This window comes from Pomacea canaliculata, linkage group LG2 (assembly GCF_003073045.1).
Source record: "Pomacea canaliculata isolate SZHN2017 linkage group LG2, ASM307304v1, whole genome shotgun sequence".
In the NCBI taxonomy this organism is placed as follows: domain Eukaryota; kingdom Metazoa; phylum Mollusca; class Gastropoda; order Architaenioglossa; family Ampullariidae; genus Pomacea; species Pomacea canaliculata.
The window spans coordinates 21789888-21803709 of NC_037591.1; the positions used below are offsets into that span (position 1 = coordinate 21789888).

Consider the following 13822-nt stretch of genomic DNA (forward strand, 5'->3'; position numbering starts at 1 on the left):
TGCCTTCTTTTCACGTGCTAATATACGTCTTAACGCTGCACATTGCAATGGACTTGTTCTACTTATTTTTAACTTTACTGTAACTAGAGCACCTTCTCATATTTAAATTGCCCACTGGGACAAATAAAGTTGATCATTATCACTGTCATTGTCAAGCTGTAATGGACTTTATACGCATTCTAATATAGTGGCACACATTACTGGAAAGCATTGCCACTTTTATATGATCATAATACTCATATTCATGATACCCTGTTATGTTGAACTAAAGAACACGACTGTTTAGTAGCGGTGACATTTCTTTGCTTGCTTCGTACAAATTTTTGTAAGCAGACTGTTATTTGTTTTAATAAACTAGCTGTAACCATGTATGGTCCTTGGTTGTTTTACGTGGATAACAGTTCCATATCTGCTATTTAGAACAAGAGTGATGCAAAGTAGACATTTACATTTAAACCTATGTTTATATATGGAGTAAGTTTTTCTTTGAGCTGATGGCAAAGAAGGCCTTTGTAGCTGAAATTCCAGACAGTCTATATCAAGTTGTATCAGGGAAAATAGATGAAAAGCTCTCTGCATTCGCGACTTTATTTGCACCCTTTTTTTGGCCATGAAACAAGAAAAGAAGCTTAGGGCTTAGGGCTTAGGGTTTAAGATACAGATGTAGCTAAGAAGTGATGATCCTGCTTACTGAAGCCCTCAAAATGTCCATAAAATCTGCTAAGAGGCCCAAATCCATTCCATGACGCAGCCAAAACAAAGTCAAAATAAATTAATCTTCCACATTTAATACTGTTTTGCTTTCTGCTTGCGCTGTGGTATTGCCTGCGGACACAACAACCTTCTGAATTATTTTTGAAGAGGAATAAAATGAATGCGCAAAAAAATCACATCGTATTTCTATAATCTCCAAAAGCTAATCAGTTTCAATGGATGCATATTTCAGTATGTTAAATAGTTAATCATTACTTTTTTATAATGCAGAGATACATGGACTACTAGTAAACAAAAAATATGTCCTAAGACATTTATTATTTTACAAACTGTTCCCGTAAGAATACTATATGGAGCCCACCCTCGTATGGGGTACCAAGAGGGAAATTTTCTTTAAATTTCTCTCTGTAGCTATACAATGCGTTTTATACTTATATTATACATATATAATGCATTCTATATTTATACAATTCAATTCTATAAGTATAGAATGGATTCTATAGCTATAAATTTCATTTTATACTTAAAGAATGCATTCTATTGCTCTAGAGAGAAAAAACTTTGTAAAAACCCAAATATTTCATTTATATTATACTCAGAATGTGCTATCCAATTAATTTCATATATATATATACAATTCCATTCTGTAGCTACAGAATGCATTCTATAAGAGAGAATGAAATGTAAAGCTATGGAATGAATTCTATAAGTATAAAATGCACTGTATAGCTATAGAGAGAAAATTACAGAAAATTCCCCTCTTTGTGCCCCATGCCCTCGCATAGAGCTGACCCCGAGATAAGTGAGGACTCGACGAGTCTCTATGACCCGAAAAAAGGGTAAATGTCACTAAATGACGACCTTTAGTGTTTGATATAAACTACATAGACATAGCAATAACAGATGTTTGCGACAGACACTTGACGTTTTACGGCAGATTATGTAGTTACGAAAATTGCTTTCAGCTTCAACCGTCGATTTTGTTTTTATTTAGAAGTTTTGACCCAGACTCGACTTATCTCTAGCAAATCAACAAGCTTATAAACAACTCGACCTTGGAGGGAGTTGTAGGAGTTGGGGTTGAGGATGAGAGACGTAAATATTTTCCGCTGTAATCGGATGACTGAACCGGCGGGTTCATCAAGAGTACAAGTCGTCTGCACCGAACAGCCAACTCGTACGATTCCTCCACGTGGTCCGTCAGCATGGCCCAATACATCGCCAGGGTCCGACACGCGGGCCGAGTGGGCGATAAGTGTTGCAAGGCCCACAACTCTCTTGAGTGATTGCCCCTGCCGCGCGAGCAAGGTCGTTGACTCGTGACACGAGGGCGGCTTGTTTTCATCAGTCATGTACTCTAGTCATCGTACGTGTGGACGGCGGGAGTGATTGTACCAGCAGAAGAAAGGAGGATAAGAAGTTTCGGACAAAAGCAGAGCGACGAAGGAGATACTGTTACACGGCGAGCGAAGGCGCGCGTGCGGCAGCGATGGAGCAGGACGAAGCGTGCCGTGTGCACATGGCATCAACATGGAGGCAGTCGCTGTGCTCCGGAGTTCGCGCCGTTACAGTGGAACCTGTGCTGCTGCTCTTTATGTTCGCGTCCTTCCTCACCTTCGCAGCATTTATGGTGAGCACTGGCGTAAAGTTAGGCATCGATGATTTTCTCTCCTGGATTTTGTCTAGTCCCACCTAACCATCTCTCTTACTTTATTAGTGACATGCACTCCTTCCTCTTGAACGATATCTGATTAAATGGCTATCGGAGTCTGCTTATTTTTACCTTATATTTCAAGTCATTCTTCACTTTAATTAGCTGGAAATGATGCATGGTTACACGGATATCGTGCATGGAAATCGTGTTTCTCCTATGCATGGGTTTAGAACGCAGGGTCCAAGCCCTTTTCTCTCTCTCTTCCTTCATACACACACATATGCACATAGACACTCACATACGTGAGATAGATATAGAGACTCATACATAGAGAGAGCATTCACGTGCGTGTGCTCTTGCGGGCGCAAGTGGATGAAAATATACATCCTAATCGACGACAACAGCTCTCATTCTCCTTCCACCGCTGTCCTATTTAGCGATGATAAGGCTTTCCACATTAGTGGTCCACTCGACTGGTTAATTACAACGGCTAGATTCTCAAGTGAGTATTCAAAGTCCATCTGTAACAATAGCCTTTATTGTGTCAGACTGCTGACCCTATCTCAAGAGTCCCGTCAGAGTATAACAAGAAATATTTAGACGATATGTGTATATGTTTCAGTAACACTCGGCAGTCTTATCTCTGAGTTTTCTCATTCTGTTTGTAGCCTCTGGCATACGACAAGTCTTGCTTGTTCCTCTTCAACACCAGCCAGTGCAGTGAACTCAGCAACTATACCTTCGCCAAGCTGCACAAAGATCTGGAAGATGAAGTGCAGACGTTGTCCTCCTACTGGACCATGATGAGCAACGTGGTCATGACTATCCCGGTAAAGTCGATCACTTCCTGCCTTCTCCTCCCGTATCGCTCTCTCTCTCCGGACATCCTCATCCTTTCGCCACTTCCCTTTGAGAATATTTGGCACTTGCACGCTAGGGTGATAGTGAGGGGTTGGGATAGTTATATTTAAAAATTCAAAAACCTTGAGCCCCTAAACAAGTACATGTAACAGAATCGGTATTATATTATGTTTTTTCTCATCTTGTTTACCCTCGACTGGTAAACCAAGAGTTTAGCAGCAACTCATAATTATATGGACTGCCAATATTCTTGTCGATGGGGGGAAAAGTGCAAGATGGCGGCAGCCCGCTATGAAACGTTTCATTGCTAGGCATAATATTAGATGGTTGATAACAGTTGTCATGTGTGGAGTGCAATTTTAAAAAATAATTATCTTTCTTGGGTTGTTTTTTTCTCCCGACCCCGCACAAATATCTGGTCAAATGGCCAGGTTACCATGCAGTTGCTGGGAGGGAAAACACCCACTTTGAGAGATAACTTCCTCCAAACACGCGCGGGTACTTACAGGGAGGGAGTGAGTGGGAGGTGGTCACGATCACAAGTGGCTTTGTTTGTCTGCAGGCGACCCTCACTCTGCTGCTGTTGATAGGGCCTCTTGGTGACCGCTTTGGGCGCCGTCTGCCGGTGGTGGTGCCATGTCTGGGTGGGGCTCTGTATTCAGTCAGCAACATCGTCAACTCAGTGTACATGGACTGGTGGCCTCATTACCTCATGATTGGACCTGTACGTTTATAGCAGGATTTCTCAGAACTATGCTTGTATCTTGTTCAACGCGCTTATATATGTGTGTATGTTGTCCTGCATGCGTGTGCTCGTGTGTTTGTGCACGTGAGCATGCTTGCGTCCGATTGTGAACGTTCGTGTCCGTGTGCGTGTACGAGCGCGTGTATGCATATGGGTGTTTCGCAGATGAGGTTTACTAAGTCTACAGTGTCGCTAGAAAAAAATATGTAAAGGGTTTGTCAAAATGATGTTATTTGTGGGAAGTCGCCCTCTAAAACAACAACAAATTATGTTAATACTAATACAGACTGTGATGTCTAATCCCTGTGGAATGTGTGTCCGGGCTTCAAATGATACTGTTGCTGTTGAACACGATGGCGAACAGGTTGAAACCGTGCTATAAATCATCTTGCACATGTGATGTATGTTTTGGGAATAAATTGTTTCTACCACATAAGTGTTAACATAATTTTGACTAAGCCTGTATAATATTCGCAAGTATTAATTGTCCTCATAGGTGTTGTCTGGACTCGGCGGCAGTTACCTGGCGATGCTTATGGCCTGTTACACTTACCTAACTCACCTGTCGGAGCCAGATTCTCGCATGAAGCGGGTGGGGGTGGCGGAGGCCAGCACATACATCGCAGGCGCAGTCAGCGTCTTTGTGTCGGGTCTGCTGGTCGATACCCTCGGGTACGCACCCGTCTTCGGCATCGCTTTAGCTTGTCAGGTAAAAAACAGGATTTAACTGTCTACTGATGTGTGTGTGTTTACATACCTGTTTGGTTGTTTGTACGTATGGGTTTTTGACGCGTTGTTATTTCTTACACAAATTTAATCTGCGCAGTCAGCAGCCTTGGCTTATGCCATATTCTTTTTACCGGACATCAGACCAGAACGCGGCCACCCTGACCCGAACGAGAGGTCAGACGCTGGGCGCTCATGCTGCCAGGTCACGTGTCTGAATCCACTTCGAGATATGTGGGCTTTCTTGTCCGCCCAGCGCGACTTCTTCGACAAGGTTCATTTGATCCTCTTCATCGTTGTACTTGACATCTTGCAGCTCGCAACGACAGGTACACTTTTGCAATATTCATAACTTCTTGAAATCTTTCAATATTAAAAGATCAGACTTTCTAGAAGATTTAATTAGTCCTGTATTTTCTATTTTGGATCAGTGTCGTGAATTACAACGAATGCGACTAAAAATTATAGTCGGTGCGGGTTAGGAAATAATTGAAAAGTCATATATTTATTGCTAAATTTTAGAAGCATTTAATTTTTTTTTAAAGATTGATTGTACTTGTTTGTTTTTCTGTATGAGCCGGTAACTGACAGAAGGTTGTAGAATCATTCCCCTGCTGACCTGACAGTCGCTATTTGCGCTGGCATCGTTACCCTCTTACTATGTCCTCAAAGAAGTCTTACTTTAATAAGCTGTGGTTAACATATGAACATTTTTAAACATTTTTACCGTGGCTTTAAAAAGTGAAGGACGCTAAAGCCAAATTTAAAAAATGTGATCTTTGTGGTAAAGAAGGGAAAGTTTAGAACATAGAACATTCCCGCGGAAAGCAGCAGACACAAATCTCATTTAGTGGGAAAAAATCATCGACGACGAAGATAATAACTAGCGTTTGTCCGATTCTGGCAAGGTAAGAGACAAATACAAACCATTTACATTAAAAAAAATTGGTGGTGTCTCTCACCTTCTCTCAGTGAGTGCGTGCATGTTTGTGTAGAATGTAATGATTGAATTTGAAACTTTTTCCGCGATTACATAAATATCGTAACATTAATAATCTTCATGTTCATATCTGGACTCGTGGTCTCCTGACTAACAATGACACAGATATAAAGTCAGCTGATAGACACAGAACCATTACAGTCTATTTTATCGTAAAATAAAAACTAACATTAAAAAACTAAACTTTTTCATTTGGCGATTCACTTGTTGGTGCTCAGACAGAACTGCATTCAAAATCAGTTGAGATATTTGTATTTTAACAAACCGGACTAATTTTTATTGTGACAAAGTCAAAATAACAATAACGAAGCTAATGTTTGCCTTGGCAGAGTCTGGCAAAGACACCAGATACAAACAGTCTCACTTGTTCCAGTATTCAGGACATAGACAATTTGACCTAGTCAGACTTCAAGTCCAAGGAATTCAGTGATTCCTGTCTACAAAGATGATGATCATGTATGAGCTTAAGTCATGTGGCATTGCATACAGACAGTATAGCTATAAACAATCATACACAGTTATTGCTCACACAACATTGTAGTAATCTGCAAGTCGCTGAAAATAAATTAGTGAATGCTACATATGATTCAAGAAGACAGAAGACATGTAAAGTAGAACATTTGGCAAGTTTACTTCAGGAGCCTTGCACGACGTCCAAATGAAAATGTTTGTGAAAACATTTAAATTGCCTGGCGAGGCTCTTTATTTTAATGAAACAGGCATGTTCAAAGCACGAGGTATTTCCCACAGGTAGATAGCGTCTGGGGGATCAGGCACTGGTTTGCACGTGAGGTTGTCGGCTTGTCTTCCGAAATTCGCTGTAAGCTGGTGTGCTGCTCGGCACAAGCTTATATTCCATGAGCAGTTTTAGTTTTAGCCGAGTGTTCGCGCGCCAGCGATCCATCCAGCACTTAGCGAGAATCCGTGCTGCTGGCCACAGGACTTAGATGCGGAATAGCCAGCGCCCTGCTGGACCCTGTTTTAGAGAGGACATATTAATAACATGGGCTGATATTTTCTTTGTTGGAAAATCCACTTTGAATTTAAAGTTCGAAGACGTTATTCATGCCATGTCACAGTATATATTTAATATAATAATATTTAAGTAATATTTAAGTACTGTGACAGGGCGCCTTCCCTAGCCACGTGGGGGAGAAGGGGCAGCAAGACTAACTAGTTCACTGTGTCTAGAAAGTTGTCTTGGGCACGACACATCGCATTTACCTCTATTGACAGAATCAGGTGCCTATTTCTGATAACCAGCTGTTGGGTGGGCAGAGGGAATTTTCTAGCTACAGACCTTAGCAGGGCTCAGACAAGCAGCCTGGTGAAATCACTCCCCTTCAAAAAAAAAAAAAAAAAGACAGACACAGACACACATATATATATAAGGTACGTGTGTGGGTGGAAACAAGACGCCAGTAATGGCAACTACAAATTATTCCCTTCGAAAACCTTTAGGAAAATAAAACAAAAATATGGCTTACTTGACATTCAAGTACTCCCCTATCATCAGAACAAACGGGTTAAAATAGCATTAACGGCTGATAGATGTCATAAAAAATTCGCTTTGCAGTTCAGCTTGCAAGAATATTTTATTGCGATTAGCCGGAGAATACAAGCCGTCGTTTGGCGTATCTTACTGTCAATGCACAATAAACTTAATATTTGCTTTTTTTGTGTGTGGAGAGAGTGCGTGAGAGTCTGCTGTGTCTCAGTTTTGTATATTTATATTATTTACATGCTCGCATTTTTGATGGCGATTTACTCATACATTCTGAAACAGAGAAATTTTACAAACCTATATTGTAGACTACTGCTGAGTTAAGTGTGCGTGACTGCACGCGCGCGTGAGTGTTTGTATGCTTGCGTGCGTGCATGTGTGTGTGTGTGTTTAATTAAGCGGAGAACAGGGTTTTTACTGATAACTCTACGCATCTTATCCAGAAGTCATTAATCTTCTTCCTCTTAGAAAACGTCATTCTAATAGCTGCCGTAAAAAAAAGTTCAGTCGAAGCCTTGCCCTTAATAAATAACATTAATCATCATCATAATAATGTACATCAAAACAATGTTGCAACGGAAATGTATGGGAAGAGCATAAAATACGGATAGGTAAAGGTCATCCCTGACCTTTTCAGATCGTTTGGGGAGTGAGGTGTTGAAAACGTCGTGATTCTCGGGGTGTGAGGGTGGTGCCATTTTCGAGCCATTTACTCTAGAAAGAAAAATAATTTTCTTTCAAAATATTTACTATTTAGAATTTTTTCCTCCACGCGTTCCCTCGACATTTTCCTCCTTATATCAAGATCACTTGAAGCAATATTTGCTCTTATCTCTTATACACGATCTTTAATTTTTAAGTTATTTCTGAGGGAGATATGGAGAGTTGTCGCCATATATTTGTTCGTTTCCAGATGTTCAACAAAGTGTGGCATGCTTTAACCGATAACCTGTTTGGAATGCATGGGAACTGAATCCGACTTATTTGTTTCAACAACCTCTAGGAAAATATAACAAGGATGTAGCTAAGTTTAAAATCCAGCTATTCCGGGACATCAAAGGGAAAGCGGCAAAAATAACTTGAGGTTATTCTGGTGCAGCCTAAAAAAAAAAATCTGTACTTAGTTCACATCAAGCGAATCATTTCGTGAATGCGATGAATTCAAAACAGTCCTTTATTATATTGTACATTCATTGCAATCTCTTCTGTGTGGGCGATTGAGAAAGATTAAAAAAACATGACAATGATTCTGGTTAAAAGTTTATTATCGAGAAAATACTGATTTGTATAAACGTGTGTAATGATGTATTTATGTATAAATTAATATTATATGTACACATTTCTTTCTTTCAGGGGAAAATGATGTTCTGTACTTATTTCTCGTTCGTTCCCCTCGATCATTTTCCAAAACAAAGTACGGATACTTCAGTGGTGCACAGAATTTCACTCGGGCCGTCGCAGTTCTGCTGCTCCTGCCGCTGCTCAAGACGTTCACTCAACTACGGGACACCACTCTCATCATGGCGGGCATCGTGTCCAAAGTTGCTGGCCTTGTCGTGCTGGGCTTGGCGAAGGAGCAATGGCTTGTTTTTATAGGTATGTTAGCTTTATTCCGTTTTTGTTTTATTTTATTGTTTTCATTTAGTTTTTTTTTTTTTTTTGCTTTGGGAGTAGAGTGCGTGTCTTTATTGTGTTCGTCTTTCTGTCCTTGAGACTTGCTCTCTCTAATCCCGTACATACTTCCGACATATATTTTGTTTTCCTTCTCCCCTCCCCCTTTCGTTGTAAGGAGGTTTTTTTGAACCTATTCGACATAGCGAAAGGCTATAAATCTATTTTTGATTGAGTGCTTAAGACGCAGAAGAAGACGCAGGTAAACGAAATGTGAGTGTAAATGGGGAACTTGGTGCGAGCAAGGACATTATAAATATTCGCTCGGAAGGATGATATCTTGGGGTGAGGGTGGGGTTGGGTAGGTGGGGAGGGACACACACACACACAGAGGAAGGGGAGCTAAGCTGATGGTTTGACATCGTGTAAGCAACAAAAATACTAAACCGCAGGTGGAAAAAATACGCATGATGACTTTAATTACTGCTTAGGTTCTAGGCCCCTATCACAAGGGGTGGATATACATACATATGTAAAAAGTCGTACCATCACTTATTAATAGTTTATACAACGTTTTAACGAAACTGTAATGTCTTAAAAATAGTGCAATGTCAAATATCTGATTCGTCTTTATCCTGCTAGTAAATAATAGCATTAACGTAAAACGTGGCATGCATCTGTGTGTGTGTGTGAGATGTAGCTCAAGATATTTTTGACAGACAAAAATAAGTTGTAATTCCTCTAGCAAATAGTTTTAGATGTTAACTTGTTAAAAATGTATTTTAGGGCATGAACACTTATTTGAGAGCCGTCTAGCTTCGAATATTGGGATTCGTAATAAAACAGTTTATATGAGGGCTTTCTGTAAAGAGGATCTGAAAAAGTAGACATGGTGTTGTTTATCAGTGGAAATGTCGAAGTGCCATTATTCCTGGAAATTCTTATTTAAAAAAAAAAAGCCGTAGGGACTGTCATGTGTCAGCGAGGCTGTAAAATGTCACTGACCGCTTTTCACCTCTCGTCTAGCTAATAAACAAGAGAGAAACTCTTAGAGATGTAGGCAGCAGTAAGATGTAGTACCAGGATGAGAGGTTACTTGACTGATGTATTTCTCTGGTTGTAAGCTGAGCCCTTGTCGATTGTTTTTCAGTTGTTGCGCTGGGTGCTCTGCAGGGCTTCCCTTCGGCAGGACTTCGGGCTTCTATGGCCAATTTCGTAAATAAAGGGGAACAAGGTAACTGACAGTCGAGTTCGTCCGCCCCTTTCTAACGGCGTTATTTCCCTTGGATTAGTCCTCCGCCATGTCGGTGAAGCCTAATTTTGTTGTTGTTCGCCTATATATGTATTAATCCACTTGGAGGCCAGCTTTTGAGATAAAGTGGCAGTCACATGAAAAGCATCCACAAGTCCCTACAGCTTGATGTCGATATGTCAGGCCAGACCTTTCAGTTCTGAGGGAGCCTAAATCTCCTGTAGGATATTTTATCCCCGAATTCTCTTTCATTCTTTCTTATAAACTTTTTTTTTTTTTAATTTTTAAGGAAAAGAATTAAATTGAAATTCTGACTAGTGAACACCTGCCACTTTGAATCGTACGCTGTAATAAAATCCAGGAGCAACAAGAAACATACTTACCTGTTGCGCGACAGATAATTAGGTTTTTAGTCGCCCTTGGCTTTTATTAACACTCCCTCCCCCCCACACACACCTCTCCAGGAGACTAGCTTCCAATACGACTGATGAGCTGATATCGCCTCAGCACGTCTATACTTATAGTTTCCCCAAGTGCTGCATTTTGCAAACCTCAGATACTTGTGGATGTATATTGTCTTTGCTTTTTAAGCAGAAGTAGATTTCAGATTGTTTGCACTTGTTCTAAACTGCACTGTCTACCATATTGTGACAGGTCGACTGTTTTCTGTGGTGGCAGCCACTGAAGGTGTCGTGACCCTGGTCTCCACCCTCCTCTTTAACAGCTTGTACCCCGCATCTCTCTCTTTCCACGATGGCCTCTGCTTTCACGTGGCTGCTGTTTTAGTCGCGGCCTGCTTCTTCCTTGTTTGGTAATATTCAAAATGTTTACAAATTTTCTAATCTTAAAAAAACAAGTATTGTGTAGTTTGAGACAGTCTGACATGTTTTTCGAGCACTAGTTGGCTAGCCAGACATTATATCTGGATGGTTAAAGTTAAGAGTTCTGTCAAAGAACTGTTGTAAGCCTGTTGACTTTGGGTTGCAGCTGGCAGCACTTCGACTTGAAGCGGGGAGTGAATCTGTCCAAACCTCTCCAGTCAGCAGTGTCAGAAGAGAGCGAGGTGAATAGTGTAGAGACTTGTACTTCCTCAGTACTGAATGACGAGGCAAGCAGCAGGGTGGCCAGCAAAATGTGAAGGGAGCGAGCATGTTCCCCCTGCACCCACCTTCGAGTCACTCGCTAGCTTACTGACCCGTGACCTCTCCCCAACCATGACATTGTATCTCAAACTATGCTTGACATTTGTCTCATATTCCAAACCAGATTTCTACTCCGTGTGAAGTAAAAGATTGCATGTAAAGTTAAAATCACGGATAAACAAAGGTGACATTAATTTTTTTTTAATTAATGAAAATGATATCCTCGCCATCAGGAGCAGCATGTTGACTTTCTTTCTCTGGACGTGACCAAGAGATCGTGCTACCACCTTGTGTTTTAATCAAGGCAGTCTTGGAAATGGTGATTACTTGTTAATGAGTAGCTTTCACTTCCATACTGTATTTTTTTCACTGAACAATCATTGATATTTCGCGATTCAGCATCAGACATTTTTAAACGAATGTTCTTTATATTTCCTGAAGTGTCCTTAATGTTTCCTGAAGAAGAAGAGGTATGGTGGGTTTGCCGGATTTTTTAATAAACAGTTTTAAAAATCCATGCCCTATTCTCGTTTTTGTTTTTTGCTTTTTTGTCTATTTTGATATTCTTGAATTTATTTTGGGGACATGTTCAAATTACACAACAAAGACTAATGCGCAGCAAGGGCAGATATAAAGAGAAACACAATTTCATCATTGAGAATCCGTAATAAAGACTTGAGAGCCTTAACTGACAGCTTTAATGAAGAACTTTAATTGACGGCTTTGACAGGTTTAATTCTCGTTTTAACTGATAGCCAATCAAGAGTATGCAGGGATGGTTTGCATGTTCATTGGAAGACGAGACTAGCAGTCGAGATCTGGACATTTTGAAGCTTGTGAATGAGGTACTCTGGACAAACTGTAAGAAGATACAATAGTCTTATGTAGATAGAGCTAAAGAACAAATAAGAATCTTAGTAGTCTGAATTAAGAGAGTATGGTCTTGCAAAGTTTGTAGTAAGCAGCACAACAGAGGATAGAAACATGATTGTCAAGAGATATATTATGAAACCCACGTTTCTTGCTGAAATGAAGAGGATACCAGCATCGTCACTTCAAATAGAGACAGTGACAAATAGAGACAGAGTCGTGCAACATTAACAGATGTTCTGCCTAACATTAACATCTAGACAGTTCCAAACAATGTTTGTCTGTACAGCCAAACCACATTTGTGCAGTAATGTCAGTCATTTGCTTAGGAAAGATTGTAGCAGCTCTTACAAACAAGTAAGTGTACTCTTACACACAAACACGCACAGAAAGAGCGAGAAAAAGAAATAAATTCCTTTCTTTATCTGCTTTGTCTTTTTGTTTTCATTTATCCTCCGAACTTCACAGTAGGTCGTCTTTCTTTAAGCTGCTTATCGTTGGTAGTTTTTCTAGTGCGAGGCAATCAGTTTTCACGTTGACAGGATTTTTTTTTTTCTGTGTGTGTTTGTGTATGGTTTACTCTTTCCAGAAAATGGAAAGATGATTATCAGACTCTCCCAAGCACCAACACGTTGCCAGAAACCTTCGTTCACTGCTTGAGGACACTGTAAGTGTCCACGCTAGGGTTTTCTGTCTTCAGATGAACAGTTTTGAAAGAAAAACGGTCGAACTGTAGATGGAATATGTACTCAGCTGACCTCGACTCGGAAGTGAGAAGAGGACACTGGAACCGGGAAAACCGCTGTTGTTGCAGACCATTATATATATATCTTTTTTACTTTCCTCTTCCTAACAAGGTAAAGAGAGACCATTTTGACATCAGCAAAAAACGGGTTTGAAAAAGAAAGTTAATGATGCATAGAAAGGGTGCGCTGCGCGGAAACTGATTATAATGTTCTCATGTTAACTTCCTATTTGCTGTTTCTACTTGCTGCCTATCAGACCATTTTTGTTTGTGTCATGTGTTTTGTTGCTTTACTTTCTGCTTCCTTCTTTGTTTGACACCTGTACCCGCACGCACGTAGCCGCTCCCAAACGGTTTTCATTCTATTTGTGTAAGACTGGGATGGCAGCTTACAAAAGAAGAGGTTGTTATGACTTGATACAGCTGCTAATTGCTGTTGCTGTTGTTGTTGTTGTTGCCGCTGGTTTTTTTTTTTTCGTGGTTGTGATCCTTGTTGCTGTTCTTCCTTTTCCTTATTCTTTCTCTTAAGCACTCGTTACCTAATGAGGATCGGATTCCCAGGTTCAGATTAATGTTTGTTTATTTGCACGTAGCACCTGTTTACACGGGTTTGCCGTGAGCCTATGCTGCTGGCTCGGCTCTTTCCGAAATTGTTTACTGTTTCGGTTGGCAGCTCAGAATTCACAACGCAAACTCCAATCTACTCTACTAGAGATCAATAAGATTTATTCCGTTAAAAAAGTCGGTAGTTGTGCAAACCCAATGGGTCTTTAGCGATCGACAACAAAATAGGTTTCTTAGATAAAGAGAGCTGAGATTTTATTTGTTATTGTTTTTTAGACATTTTCTTTTATTATTATTGAAAGCATTTTATTTTATTATTATTCAAAGTATTTTAGTTTTTAATATAATAGAAATTTGTTTATTTTTTTAAATATTAAAATTTATTTATTATTAAAATTAATGTAATTGGATTATTTATAAATCAGCCTTGACCT

The 13822-nt window shown here is 40.1% G+C and overlaps 1 protein-coding gene across 1 annotated transcript; it reads left to right on the forward strand.

Moving 5' to 3' along the window:
- Window positions 1–1958: 1958 nt before the first annotated feature.
- LOC112557661 (proton-coupled folate transporter-like) lies at window positions 1959–11726 on the forward strand. The gene is made up of 9 exons (XM_025227653.1): window positions 1959–2344; window positions 3037–3198; window positions 3792–3953; window positions 4471–4683; window positions 4801–5029; window positions 8558–8800; window positions 9966–10049; window positions 10722–10878; window positions 11055–11726. Exons 1-9 carry the CDS (start codon window positions 2204–2206, stop codon window positions 11203–11205), a joined length of 1542 nt encoding a protein of 513 aa, XP_025083438.1. The 5' UTR covers window positions 1959–2203; the 3' UTR covers window positions 11206–11726.
- The last annotated feature ends 2096 nt before the right edge of the window (window positions 11727–13822 follow it).

Bases quoted from the DNA above. Each gene is read 5' to 3' on its own strand.
- LOC112557661 (XM_025227653.1), top strand. From the start codon at position 2,204: ATGGAGCAGGACGAAGCGTGCCGTGTGCACATGGCATCAACATGGAGG. The intron at 2,345-3,036 runs GTGAGCACTGGC...TTCTGTTTGTAG, and splicing joins TCACCTTCGCAGCATTTATG to CCTCTGGCATACGACAAGTC. The intron at 5,030-8,557 runs GTACACTTTTGC...TCTTTCTTTCAG, and splicing joins CTTGCAGCTCGCAACGACAG to GGGAAAATGATGTTCTGTAC.